The sequence below is a fragment of the Musca autumnalis genome, unplaced genomic scaffold (genome assembly GCF_047663935.1).
Source record: "Musca autumnalis isolate F117 unplaced genomic scaffold, ASM4766393v1 scaffold_4, whole genome shotgun sequence".
In the NCBI taxonomy this organism is placed as follows: domain Eukaryota; kingdom Metazoa; phylum Arthropoda; class Insecta; order Diptera; family Muscidae; genus Musca; species Musca autumnalis.
The window spans coordinates 151,935,639-151,950,698 of record NW_027411977.1 but is presented as its reverse complement, the minus strand read 5'-3'; the positions used below and the strand labels follow the sequence as shown (position 1 = coordinate 151,950,698).

Below are 15,060 nucleotides of genomic sequence, written 5' to 3'. Positions count from 1 at the left end.
TACCGGTTACTCTCGAAACATTCGATCAACGATTTCGATCGAATCTCGTCATGCCGCTTTTTTATCGTGTCGAAATCTTTTTCACGAGTAAATACTCGATCGAATCGAATCACGTAATTAGGCCCCTGGCTATTAAACAAAACGATTTTGGGAGTTATGTCCGCCTTGGTTTGAAATAACTTAAAATAAATGAAAATGTTACTTATAGCCCGTTTCCACGGTACGTCGTTCGTTCTCTATTCGTCGTTCGACCCTCAAATAAGAATAAATTACTTGATTCCCCATACAAAATTCTGAGAACGAACGACGATTTTTCTATGTTGTTCAAGTAGAAATACTCTCTTACGTTTTTATTCATTTGTAAAGGCCAAACCTATAACTCTGCGTGTTGCGTGTGCGTTCAAAAATACAAAAACAAAATACATGTATTTCAAATTGAAATACATGTTTCATGTATGAATACAAAGCAACTGACGTTTCGGAAGACAGCCACATATGTACATACATACATGTAGTTTTTCGTAGTTAGTCTGACACATAAGCTTTACTACTTTAGGGCTACAATGACTTATGAAAATTTTCATTAACAAAAATGAAAATGAGTTTATAGGTAATAGGTGTGAAGGGGGTGAAACTCTGTACACAAGGTCCTGTAATCGGAAATTATTCTTTGTGTTTAAATTCGTAACTCTCAAACCAATGCAAAGCAATGAGAATATAAAAATTTTCATATTATTTCATATATGTGTGTAGACGCCAACGAAAATTTGGAAGAAAACGGCAAAACGTTTTCAATGAAAATTTTCATAGTCTGGCATAAGACAGTATTGCTGAAGACTGCAAAGCAACATTTCCGTTAGTTTCTGAGATAAAGCCCCGATCAATACAAAAAAGATTCGCCTTAGCCGGGTTAGATGAGGCTACAAAATCCAAACTTTTGTAGTCTCAATAGGTACTTTTAGAAAGTACCTACTAGAAGTTGTTTAAATTTTCAGCGTTGTACAGTGTAATTTTGCTTTAATTTTTTTGGTCGATTCCGTTGTCAGTCGTCTCCGCGACAAAACTTAAAATATTTATTACGTAAAGCGATAGAAAATAATCTATCGACCTCTATGCGATTTCGTTAACTATGTAGTTAGATTAACATCATCAGGCATATTTTACTTTAAGAAGTAAAACCAGTTAAACCTTTGTTTCCTGTTCATTAAGATGTCATTCCAAAGGGTTAGTGAAAATAATGTTCTAGGGAATTGGTTAAGATGCCAACAGGTTGGTAAAGATGCCATGGCAATGAATTGGTAAAGATGGCATTCCACGCGGTTAATGAAGATGTCATGCTTTGGATCAGAAAATGATTTAGATCTTTTGGGCCACCTTTTTGGCATGGAGCCGCATGCATGTGCATAATGGCTCCTTGTCAAGATTTTGGGTCGTCGTTCCTTTATTCTTATGTCAGACGTTGAAATATTTCAGAAGCAAAATTTCTCATAAAATGTTTCTACGACTGCCATAAGAGTTAATTCTTTATGAATCGTTTTATTTTTGCTCGATATTTTTTTCCTTGTCAATATAATTGTAATATCAGTCAGCTCATAAGCATCGTTTTCATTGCCTCTTTTTAGGAAGGATTAGGTTCCCAAACCGTATTTGTTGGTCACATCTTCTACAGTCTTTCTTTCAAACGGTAAGATCTTCAACTCAGCAAATGATTTGTAATTGTGGACTTAGTTCAGTTCCGCCTTTAAATTACATAAAAAACGGCGGAGATATTATTTTCTGCAATTATACATCCCACGAGCAATAAAGTAAAAAAGTATAAAATGAACTTTTTCTGTTACTGCAATTTCGAGCCTACATATTTGTTTTCCAAAATATTACCTTTGAATGTTCTATTTAATTTCATAGCCATTTGAAGTAATAATTACTCCATGTTTCAGTTTTTATTTCAGGTTCTTAGGATTATATTACAACAAAATAGTAGTACCACTGCATATTTTTATATGAAGTATATATAAAAGGCCCTATGAATAAATAATAATATATTTTACATATTTACATTAAAGTGCGCTCTGGGCTTGCTTAACCACCAAAATATGTTATCCATGTTGAAAAATAAAAAGTGTACTCATATATGTAGGTATACCCTTACAAATATCTTAGGATAATCGACCCCTTTGTCGATATGTATATGTACTGGGATAAAATAGTTTACGTAGTGTTCATTGTTGCTCCATAGGACATGCTTGAAGCGAGGAGGGGTTTGTCATGTTGCCATTGCTGCAGCTCGGTATGCCAAGTAGTTTTTGGGGCGGAGGACAAGCTACATCACATCGTTCTTCAAAGTAATGGGCGATACGCTTCAAAACAAATCTAAAAATCTTATCCTTGGCAATCTCGCCGTTTAGAAAAGTTATATCCTTACGATCGCGGAACTCCATAAAATTCTTTTCGTAATGAGGCCACACGCACATTTCAAAGTAACCTATAACATCTGGAGGATCGTAGGTACGTTTGCGTCGACGTTCGAAACATTTTTCATAGGGCAGATGAAAGTGAAATTTTATGTTACACAGGGTTAGTAGCTCCGGCTGATTGAAAATCATAAAGCCTTCTATGATCAATATATTTATTTTATTATCCCTCATTTGGGCCATCATTTGGGAGTTGATGCGCATTATATGCGCCGTAGAATGATTCTGATTCGAATTGTTGCTTACATTATGATGAGATGGGGTGTTTTGGGAGAAATGCTGATGGTAGGCGAACTTGTTGTGAGCTGTCTTCGATGAAAGATTATGGATGTTGTCATGATGCGTTGTCTGATGTTGCTGACCAATATAGTTGGTGTTGTACTGTTGTGTTTGTGTGGGAAAGTGATCCAATTTGCCACTGTATAGGGTCATGTCATTGTTGTAGTCGAGGTTCTCCATAGGATCACCCGCCAAATAGCGTCCTTTCATTGTCCATGTTATGTCAGAGAGCATTTGCTTCATATCCAATGATGTAAGGAGCTCAAAATTAATAGCATTGAGCGGTTCGACCCACTTGTGTCGCAAGTCATCCACAGGTAGGAAATAATCATCCTGAGATATTAACTGTACATCACTAACCGTGTATGGCGTATTCCATAGAGTAGCATTGCGATAGCTTTGAAAGTAATCGCGTAAATTATGTGCTAAAGTTGTTTTACCACCACACGTCACTCCAGATATGCCAATAACAAGCCACTGCGTCATTTTTTTCTCACTAAATATTTGCCTCTTTATAATGTTAATACTTTATGTTTGTGTGACATGTGCCACAACTTAAATTCGATTGGTTTTGTTTTTGCTTGAAAAAAAGCTTCTTAAATTTCTCCTGCTATACCCACGACGATTACGCCAGCTTCAACAGTTTATGTCGTTTTTGTTCGTATAAAGTCCCAAATATGATACAAGGAGAACACTGCAATGCCTCCCAAAAAGATCACTCCAAATATCGCCGGTAGTATGAATGCGTATTCCAATGGTGGAAAGAATGAATGTATCAGATTGCCTGAAATCAAAAAAATTACATCAATATTATCGCTAGTTAAGGTTATCTCTATACCACCATAGTATATGCAAATAGCTAGCTGTTGACATGCTATTACAATAGGCGAATAAATTTGCAAGTAATATTTTTTATTACTAGCTTTGTAAATATTTGTAAATATTACATGATTTGAAAAATTGAGATAATGAAATACAAAGAGAGAGAAATTGAATAATTTTATAAATATGTATAAGTATTTTTTATTTTAGGTGTTATGGTTGAGTTGAATGTATGAGCATTGTAGTTCTGCTATGTTCAAAAATTGGAATAATGCTGCTACTACATATGATTGAATAAATCTATTTCATTTTCTACCACGCAATATAAAAGCTAATATCTTATATTAGCTAATAATATAATAATAAACAATTCATCAAAAAAGTAAACTCTAACCTAAAATAAAATAAAGTAACCCCCATTATTATAAGTCTTCTTTTGTTATAGTTTGGATTTACCGAACAGATTTATAGCGTTCCGGCCAACTTAAAGTTAAAAGTGATGATTGAATTTCAAGGAGGAGCTTCAAGTCATTAACTTTCAATGTGAAAATTATATTTTAATGCCTCCAAATTAGATTATTTTGCATTTTCAAATCCATCTGATAGTAAAAGAACACATGTAATAATGGCCCTAACACTACTTCAAAACCTACAAAACAGATCACTGCTCGTCGATTGATTATCTCACCAAAGTTCTCACAGACTGCCAACTTTGTAACGTTGGATAATCAATTAAAGGTAGAATTTGGGAACATGAAATCGAAGCTCCGTAGAATGAAGTAGTGATATTTCCGGAACTGTTAAACTTCTACATTTTTTGTATTCCACCCTCTCCAGACAACATTGAGATCGTTACGTATGCAGATGAATAAACGATGTGTCGCGGGTGAAAATGTGGTAAGATAGACCAAATTGGAGTTTAGCCTTTCACATATCCAAACCTGTCAGAAGCCCTGAAAACTGTAGTATTTGTTCCAGTTTGTTTACCGTGTCATCCTATTCACCGTATGGTGGAAAGGACTCCCCCAAACAAACATGCCAAGAAGAATCTTTATGATTTAGAGAGCGGGAGAGGTTCAACATTACCAGGGAACCCATAGATCAGCTAATGTATCAAGCATGTTTGAATAGCTGTGTAAACGCCATTGAAGTACATCCCCATCTACGGCAGCTGAAGAAACATACATTTTCAATCTGTTGTAAACCGATATAGTGACATATGATTTAGTCGGTGTAAGCTACCTGGTAACGGTACTGACAAAGGCAGGAAGCAGAAATATTTCTATACCTAGTCAGATAAAACGATACGAGTAACACACTACTATATTTCTCAGCTACAGAACAACAAAGACTCCCGAATTCGTACATCTGGTGATTCTTGCAAGGGTATTCAGCTGCTGCTTTAGTGTCAACTAACATAACTGGTTTCCATATACTATGAGAAGGTAAATGTTATAATAGAAATTATATATGGTTCCCGCAAACATTTATGAAGGACAGGGGTAAACGAATTAACTCATTTATTTACTGATAGCTAGACAGCATATACAGTATAGTCTCGATAATCCGGACACTCGATAATCCGGACACTCGTTAATCCGGACAACGCGGTAATCCGGACTAAAAATTTTTACATTGTAGAATCGGTAATCCGGACATCCCATATTTTGCTGACCTCGATAATCCGGACATCAATATATTTTCTCTATTTTGAACATTATTTTTTTATTTATTTCATTGAATTTTTCATTCTTATCAATAGGAATTGGTGATAAAATAAATTGTAAATAAAAAAATTTAGTTTTTCAGAGTTTTAGGTCCAAATCTCGACTTTCGGGCTAGCCATAGTTAAATCAGTTATACAAACAGGAATGAATATGTCGATATGGAACTATCTGAATTTGTCAAATGAAGTAACAGTATTTAAAACCTGTGTTGGGTAGCATAGTTCCCTGAAAAATCGGTCTTGCGTGTCTTTCTTGGCTAAAATATATTCACCATAATAGAGGAGTGCACTTGAATTCTGAAGTTCTATCGTGAGTCTTAAGAGGCTCATGTACCATAGACAAGGAAAATGGTTATATCGCAACTTTTCAACAAAAGGACATTAACTCAAAATTTCTTATTTTTCAGTTAAGACAAAAACTGTTGACACATTTCTAGTAACTCTGAAGACATGAAGAGTGATATAACTGTATTTTTGACGAAAGAGTAGACAAAATAATGGAAGATTTTGACAGTGGGTGGAGTTGAGCATTTTGTATCGTTTTTTAATAAAAAGTTAAAATTTCAAAAATGTTTGTAAATCGGCTACAGGGGAGTACACACTAACAGTCAAAACTGACAGTCAACGTACTTTAAGGACAATTTTCCGGCAAATAACAACTTTTATTTTGCTAAAAACGTTTGAAATACAATGTTTACGGTATTATTTAGAGATTATAAAAGAAATTTTTCAATTAGTCTTTGATATTCACGAAATCGACTTCGATGACTGTCAGTTTTGCTTGTCAATGTGTACTATACTTAAGAATTTTATTTATCGAGAAAAACTATGAATAAGTACTCGTAAACATCACTCGTAGAGAAGTTTTAGACGACAAACATACTCAGGATATGTCACCTAAATTACTCTGGAGGAATAGAGGAAATAATTTGGTAGCCAGAAACGCTGATCCCAGTTTTAAAATGGTCACAACCCGTCACATTTGCTTAATATGAATTCGTTCACCTTATATGTCAAATTATTATGTATTAAATGTCCCTTGATAATGATTTAAGATTACAAAATTATATGTTTTTTGTTACTACTCGGTAATACGGACAATTCGATAATCCGGACACCGCCGAAACATGTGGTGTCCGGATTATCGAGATTATACTGTATATATTAAACAAATCGGAAAGCAGTCCAGGTCGACAGCGGAAAATACGTCCAGTTACATTGTGACAGATTGTTGTAGCAGCATTGGGAACCTACTCTGAGTTCGCATTTAAATTCATGCATACATGCATATCGTCGGTGTCATGCTTAAGTGTTCCATACGCCATTTTTGACATTTTGAGTACCTTTCAAAGTTTTCAACCCTGCTCTCTCTGAATTTCTAGTCGGTTTTCCTCTATCTCTTATAGTTTTCGAGATACAGAAATGTCAATATGTTCCATATTCACTTTGGACGCAAAAAATCAGCTTTTTTGTTCCATATCCATAAAGTCTGGCGTATGTTCCATATCCATATCGTTTGGCGTATGGAACACAAAAAGACAAAAACGAATGGTTCCTCACAAAAAATGATGGCATTTGCAACAAAAACTTGCTAAATTTTGTCAAGTTATGGAACAAATTGTTTTAAAGAACTAGGTTTAAAAACTGAAGAAGAATAGTTTTTAAAACAAGATATTTTAAAATGTTGTATTGTTATATGAAACTAAAATTTATATTTGGTTAAATTTAACGCCTCCCGCTTAATAAAAGACATGTACGATAATTAAAATGTCAGAAAATTGATCAAAATAGAATTCTATTGCCACTACCAACAGTTCAAGAACTATTATTGATTTTTTTCGAATGAATTAAACGATGAAAAAAGACAATAAAAAAAGCTAATAAAAATTATATTTTTCGAAAGTGGAGGAGTCCACTCCTTAAATAAATGTAAAGGAAACATATAACAATGATCCCTGAAGCATTTATTTTCTACTGCAAATGTTTTATTAAAGCCCCGAAATCTCAGCTCTACAGCAGCACTTCACAAAACAGAGGTGGAACACAATTGATCAAAAGTTTGTAAAATGTGACATAAAGTGTTCCATGTGACACAAATTGCCAAAAAACATGAAAAAAAGATCCTACAAAACAAATCAACAACCTTTTGCATTTATAAAAATTGGCCATAACTTCTAGACTATAACAGATATCTGACTAAAACAAACTCCTAATATATTCTTTGAGTTTAGTTAAATAGAACTGAGCTCTTAATGTATTGGATTATTGCACCATTTTCATCCTGTATGGCCTTAAACATTAACTTCAGTTTTTCTCGAATCAGGCAAATGGCGTATGGAACACTTAAGCATGACACCGGCGATATTATAAACAGGTTTAATGAATTCAATCGTGCCCGACACTCGCTAAAAACGAAGGTCTCGGGTGTCGCTCAAAAACTGGCGTTGTGCCAGGAAAAAATTATGCCGTACGTAAATGGATAATGCAAGATAGACGCATCCTTGTGTATTTGTTCCATCAACTAACATTTGATATTGCATGAATACCTGGCCGCAAATATGGGGGTATCTCGTTAGATCCAGCACAATTTGACAATCGCTCAAAAAGACTCTTGTCGATTGGTGCAAGGGCGCGCGATGCGGGGGCTAAAAGTCTCAATCTCCCTTACTCAACTCTTTTTCTGGAACGTTGAGTATGGGAGACCAAAGGTTGTCCACGAATTAGAGATTCCCTAACGCCGGGGTGTCAGACGAACGAGTGCCTATCGGTGTTCTAAGGTTTGCAGTTAGGGTACTAACTGTATTAGAACGGAGCCATATTGAAAACTTGGGCTTCTCAACGCAGTTGTTAAGTCCTTGCCATTGCACAGGAGGGATATTTCAATGTCGACCTCCATTCCCTCACCAATTCAATGACGTATGGATCTGAATAATTTTAACAAATATCCCAAAACCCAATGATGACAACAATTTTGCAATGCCCATGGACACTGATTCGATTAAAACCAGGACTTATGTTCGGGAGGTGATACACAAGGGGTACCCGCCCTTGCAGCTGTCGAAGACAGTCTCACTGAACAAAGTAGAAAGATATTAGCTCTTCTTTAACGAAATCTGACCCTGAATCTCAATCTGGATGGTGTTCCCGCTGAGGCTGAGGTCAGTTCTTCGGACGACGAACTGGATACAACAGTCATTTCAGCGACTGTAGTCGCCAGTGTACTGGCCTCGACCTCAGTGGAAACAACCAATCCTGTGGACGCAGGATCAGCGAGTGTCCGGGTAAACCATTCATCGGCCGAAGCCGATAAAAATAGCCTCCAAAAACAGGTAGCCACTGAGGATGGAGCATCGGCCGGAAAGGCTTCCACCGCCTCGGACAGCACTGTTTTTCTTTTACAAGTTATTTGATTGTCCAGCTCTCTCTCACCCAGATAACTAAGTTGATTTCAGCACAGACATCGACTACAGTAGCCCACAAAGGCCAAAGCAGGAGCGTTGTTTGCCTGAATCAGTGTCATGCGGACACGTCTCTCCTGACCTCGACGCCTTCTTCAGGGAGTGCCCTGCCACTACACATACTGGACAACTCAATGACGAGGGGGCTGAGGGTAGCAGAGGTGAATCAACCCCATACGAAAGCTAACCCGGCACCGGTCCCTGCACGTGGGTGTGTGTATACCACAAATATCCTCACCCTGCCCCAAAATAAAGTGGACAGACAATACAGACTGTATCATACCTGCAATGCTACATAATGCCTTGGAACAATTGACCCCACATCTTGAACATATTTTCAGGGCTTGCTTGTGTTTATCATATATTCCGGTTCTATATCTTTATCATATATTCCGGTGATATACATTCCTAAAGCGGGGCAGTCAAGTCACACACTTCCAAATGGCTATAGGCCGATTAGTCTCTTTTCCTTTCTATTAAAAACAATAGAAAGGGTGTTGTACCTTGGTATCAGGGCCAGGCTTTCGAACACTGAAATAAGCTCTGCCCACCATGCGTATATTAAAGGTAAATTGGTGGAAACAGACCTGAATGAAGTCGTAAGTTTAATCGAGTGGAATATGGAGGGATCAAATTATACGTTAGCAGCATTTCTTGACATAGAAGTTGCCTTTAATAACGTCAAGTTGAATCCATTCATAATTCTCTCATAAACATAGGTATTTCCTCCACACTGATGAATTGGATTGATGATATGCTAAGCAGCCGACTAATATCGGTGGGAGTTCCATTCGGAAGTATAACACAAGGGGCACACCACAAGGTGATGTCTTATCTCCACTACTGTGGCTCTTAGTGATAAACGAAATACTTAAGGATATTGACAAACTTCGCATGAAAACAATCGCATATGCTGACGATATCGGAACTGATGCCAGGAGCTCTAGTCAAACTATCGCGATTGGCGAACATCAGTGGTCTTGGCGTGAACACATCGAAGACTGAGTTGGTTTTGTTCACAAACAAGAAGAAGGTCAGACCATTTACCCTACCAGTGCTGGATGGAGTCACCCTTAGTCTCTCTTCGGAAGCCAAGTATCACGGCACCATCCTGGACCATCACATAACTTGTAAAAGGAATGTGGAGGAACGTGCCAAGACAGGTCTAATAGCTCATTACTCCAGCAAGAATACCATTGGTAAGAATTGGGGACTGAGGCCAAAGGTCATACACTGGATTTTTACGACCATAGTTCGCCCAATTCTCTCCTATGGATCTCTGCTTTGGTGAAATGCTCTGAGCAAGACAACATACCCAAACAAACTGAACAAAGTCCAAATAGCAGCATCATTATTAATCACTGGTGCGTTGAAGAGCACTCCACAGGCGGCCCTAAATGTGGAACTGACAGCAAAGAGTGTACTTCGGCTCAAAGAGCTAGGTTCATGGCGCAACTCCGAGTATGGTCGAACTGCAATTCTACGACAAGTTGAAATACCAATAGATTCAGAGAACATCAGTGATTATACATCACCACAAGTGAACTTCGAGCCAATCAAAGTGCATATACCCCACGGGATGACTGGACTCGCAATCGGCCACCTCTAGACGGTATAGAAATCTACACCGGCGGCTCTAAGATGCAATCAGACACGGGAGCAAGCGTCTACAACAATTCCCTCAACTCAGGCCGCCATCAGACTATCTGCTATTTCACATGTATGACATCAGCTGTTCTGTATATTAGTATACCCATGGTACAATAAGAACCATGTACCATGAGTATACCCAAAGTGACAACATACATGTGAAAAAGCAGATGGTCTGATGTCCGCCTTACGACTCTCCTTCAAACTGAACGAAAATTGTAGTGTCTTCCAAGCAGAAGTCTTTACGGTCAGGAAAGCCGCAGAACTGATAAGCAATATGAAAGGGGATATCATTGGACCGGTGACTAAGGCTTGGGATTGCGCACCATGGGTGAACGCACGATTCAATCTCTCACAGCCTTCAGCAAAACCGAGCCGACAAGTCTGCTCATCCTCACCAAAGGCTTGGTCACCAATGGCTCCGACGGGAAAATAACTTGGCAAATACCCACTCTACGTAAACCCACCTTAATAATTCTAATCTTTAAATACTCTCTGTCTATCCACTACGACTATCCATTCCATAAAAAATTCTCTCAGGATGACGGGACAAGGGAGATTTCTCTCATATCAACGAGAGCACCCCGATTCATATTAGCTTAATGATATGGGACCTACTATTTATCGCCGAGTCCGAACGGCGTGTCTTACGACACCACTTGCAGAGACGTTTTTCATGGCTGAAATACTCAGGAAATTTCGCCAAAATTACTGAGGGAAATTTGATGTTGCCTGGCCGGGGATTCGAACCCACGACATTCAGCTTTCAAGGCGGGAGTGCATACCATTGCACCACGTTGGCGCACGTAAAATGTATAAATCATGCTGAAGACAACTTAAGACGGTAAATATTCGCGTTTTCATTGTTAGGCCAGAAAGTTATCGAGCAACCCTCGTACATCTGTCTGGTTACTTACAAGTACTTGTTAGAAGAAATTTCTCCAGCAAAAACTCGCAAGTTCTCAGTGCAGAACTATAAACAATGTGTGTTAAAAGACAACTTTTGAAAAAATTGTTACAGACATTTGAGTAACAATTCATAGGTGATGTAACTATTCATAGGTGAAGAGAACGTCCATCGAAGATGCCCACCAAATGATTTTTGGAAAATATTTTGTGGACTTGCTTTTTTGTCATAAGCCACATGTCTGCAAAGAATAAATTCAAGAGAATACGCAGAGCTTACCAAGAACGAAACGTCGAAATAGAATGGTTGTCTTTCAGGACTTCCTTTAATAATTCATAAATTTATAACAGAAGACAGCTGTCTAGACTAGTCTACTTCCAATACCTTAAATTTTGTAAAATTGTTCCGCTGACAAACAGATTCTTGAGCACAAAAGATCGTTTCGGAAGTTAATTAAATCTATTCCATTCTTATTACCTACAATAGATTTATTCACATAACTAATCAGAAACTTCTTAATAGTCTACAGAGCTTATCACACAAAAAGTTTAATTCTATTGAAATAAAAACGCGTTGGGTTGATAATTTGATTGACGAGAACACTGCTTATCATCAATAGAATTATTAGTCTACGAAATTACATACTTTTAATAACCAACAACTAAATAACATTCCCAATGCGTTAATTCACTTACCTTCGTCAATGAGCATAAACGGAAGAATTGATACCCAAAAGAAATAATATAGAAATACGGATACAGCTATTATGAGTACGATTTCCCCAACCTTAGCATTGGAAGCCATATATACAGAGTCAGCATGGAGCAGCGTAACAACAGAATCGTAAGATGTGGCTGGCTGGCGCAAATCAAATTGATCCAATCAAATTAGGTTGAGTGCGGCGGCTGCTGTGCTCTGTGCTGTTCTATTGCATTAATTTCATTTGTATTGTTCTCAAAATGTGTTGCTCAGAAATGTATTATTTTCCTTTTTTGTTTCCCTCTCTTTTCAAAACAGCACGAAGAATATGGTATGGATTGGAAATATGTCATTCAAATCTATTTGACACAATAACAACTGCAAAGACAATTGCAAATGGAACGATTAATAACTAGCGGGTATACAAAAACAATAATATGGTATATAACAGGTGGATGAAGTAGAGTGGCAAGATTAGGTGAAGCATTCTGACTGTCGGTCCATGAACACACTTTCATGATTCATAGAAATTGATAATTGGCAAATACGCACTTGACGAACACTTTGCCTACCCCTCCCAACCACCCGGCACCATTAATTATTACGTAAAAGTCAAGAACACACGAATGGCATGTCAACAAAAAACATAATCCACAATTTTCTTTTTTTGACCACCATATTTATGTTACCTCTGCATCATTTCCTCCAATAATTAAGTTTATATGTTTAATGAAACGGCTTCAATGGTAATTCTTAAAACGCTTTAGTTGTACAAACTTTTATTCCGACAATTTAATGTAAACAAATAAAACAGGGCACCGTAGGTCGACACGACATTTTTGTAAAGTTGTGTCGTTCATGAACGAACCGGCTCACAGGAACGACCCCGTATAAAGAACGAACGGATCCGTATCCAGTTCGTTCGTTTATATCCATGGCCATCAAGCGAATTCAAAGAAAAACGAAGATTTTAAATGTCAAAATTCATAAACAGAGGCGAAAAAATTTTGAGGCGAATTTCTTTTCTGTCATTTCAGGTAGATACATACAAAACATTTTCCGAGAAAAAGTTGTTACCGTAGTTTTTTTTTTTCCTTATGTAACTTCAGAGTTTTACTCGTTGGCCTACTCTCAGGTGTTGATAAGAGTTTAAAGCCATGACAAATTGTGTAAACAAAGTTTACTTATTTTAAATTTAATTTTAATAAAGAATTTAAATCGATTTATAACTCGATTTTTGCCGCGTTGCAGAAATTAACAATTACCTTCAAGCCATCCAAGCCTTTTGTATTAACGAAATCTTCCACTGAGAAGAAATCGTACAGTTGGGGAAATGATCTCCTTATAAAATCGTGCTTTCTACAATTAAATATGATATGAGAAGCAGTGTCTTCCAATTCACAAGTGTCACATTAATTAGTGGTGACAACATTCATTTTAAATAAAGTACTATTATTAAAGCAGTGACCACAAAGAACCCTATTTATCATCTTTTGCTCAGTCGGGGAAAAATTAGAATTTTTATACCAGGGTGTCTTAGATAAATTTGGGAAGATTTTATAAAAATAAGAGTTTCCTCTTTGCGCCAGTTCCTCATATTCCACGGACCATTCTTCCCAAAGGATTTTTGCCATTGCATTGTTGGCGTCGTGTAGAGGCCAATGAACATTTAAGCCCTGTTCCTTTACGTTCAAGAATCTTCAAGTTTTACAACTTTTTACTCGAAAAGCGTTCCTTTACTTCAGACACAATACAATTCATATGGGAGCAGTTTTCAACTTTTACTACTTTTGCCGGTTTTACCATTTTCAGAAGTAAAGGAACAGACCATTAGTTGCTAAGTTACCGTAGTTATTTTTGTTTGACGAAACAGAAAATACCAGCTGATCGAACTTGAACTGCTAAAATAAGTTATTGTAAATTAATTGGGCTATGTTTATATGTCCGTGTTTAGACACACGGGAAAGTAAATTCAGTTTTTAGGCAATAGGGGGTAGGAAAAAGTATTGAGGAGCTCTTTCTTCTCCGCTCTCTCCCAAAAACTCAATTTACTTTCCCGAGAAATTTGTGTGTCTAAACACAGACTATCGTTCATTTAGAGGTAGTTTACACTATCTATCAATGTCATATGACACGAAATAAAAACAACCATATTTACTCACGGAGGCAATGTTGAGACCATGGTAGAATAAAGTAAGTCGATGGTCAGACTAGCACGATTTCAACATGGCGACGTCAAGTTTATAGGCGAGGGGTATGAAGTAGTGAAACCCATGTACATGCTTTTCTGTGTTTGTTATGTTGCCTCTTCGTGTTTTTCGTTGCAAGATTTTTTCTTCCATTTTCTTTCATTTTTATTTTCTCAAGCAAACGTTAACAACAAAACAAACATAAAAAGATTTAATAAAAACATTTAATTAATGAAATAGTGAAAATTTAGCTATTAATATTAATATAATTATTAATGTTAATTATTTTATGTTGTTTTTTGGTTTATTTATGTCTTTTTTTGTTTTTATTGGTATGAGAAACACAACAAACGCGAATGGTAAAATAAAGAGGACACGCAAAAATCTTAAATTTCACGTTAACGTGTGTGGACACTAACGAAACTTGAAAAGAAACTTTACCGAAATTGGTTTCAAGAAACCTTGCTAGTCTGACCATCGACTAAAGGTAGGCCACAGCTGATTACAATTTTTTTCTTTTTATGGCCTAATCTGTCAAAAGCAGGGTTGACATTTTGTACCGTTTTTGACATTATGCAATCATAAAGGTAGATGTATCGCTGAATTGTTCCAACAAAAAACTTCTGCTGTAACACTATTGGCCTGTTCCCGTTTTTTATAAAGTGGTAAAAGTCGTAAACGATTTTCATATAAATTTTGTGTACGGGAACGCAAAATGTGTAAAAGTGGTAAAAATTGTAAAAACTTTTTAGTTCTGGAACAGAGCTTATATCTTAAATTTGAAAACAAGGACAAAAAATATGTATTCGCGTGGCAAAATAAAATTGTTGGAGAGAGAGCGAAAATGGCTTTCTCTTCT

The 15,060-nt window shown here is 36.9% G+C and overlaps 2 protein-coding genes across 2 annotated transcripts; both read right to left on the bottom strand.

The window, feature by feature from the left end:
• Window positions 1–1,897: 1,897 nt before the first annotated feature.
• Window positions 1,898–3,236, bottom strand: LOC141402605 (nicotinamide riboside kinase 1). Its single transcript, XM_073984240.1, has one exon. The coding sequence runs from the start codon at window positions 3,234–3,236 to the stop codon at window positions 2,220–2,222; it is 1,017 nt and encodes a 338-aa protein (XP_073840341.1). The 3' UTR covers window positions 1,898–2,219.
• Dpm2 (Dolichyl-phosphate mannosyltransferase subunit 2) lies at window positions 1,898–12,142 on the bottom strand. Its single transcript, XM_073984244.1, has 2 exons — window positions 12,009–12,142; window positions 1,898–3,534 (listed from the first exon to the last, which is right to left on the bottom strand). The coding sequence occupies exons 1-2, from the start codon at window positions 12,115–12,117 to the stop codon at window positions 3,395–3,397; spliced, it is 249 nt and encodes an 82-aa protein (XP_073840345.1). The 5' UTR covers window positions 12,118–12,142; the 3' UTR covers window positions 1,898–3,394.
• Between the last annotated feature and the right edge of the window lie 2,918 nt (window positions 12,143–15,060).

Excerpts from the sequence above, each read along its gene's own strand:
- LOC141402605 (XM_073984240.1), bottom strand. The coding sequence starts at position 3,236 with ATGACGCAGTGGCTTGTTATTGGCATATCTGGAGTGACGTGTGGTGGT.
- Dpm2 (XM_073984244.1), bottom strand. The coding sequence starts at position 12,117 with ATGGCTTCCAATGCTAAGGTTGGGGAAATCGTACTCATAATAGCTGTA. Across the intron at positions 3,535-12,008 it reads GTTTATGCTCATTGACGAAG|GCAATCTGATACATTCATTC; the intron begins GTAAGTGAATTA and ends TTTTGATTTCAG.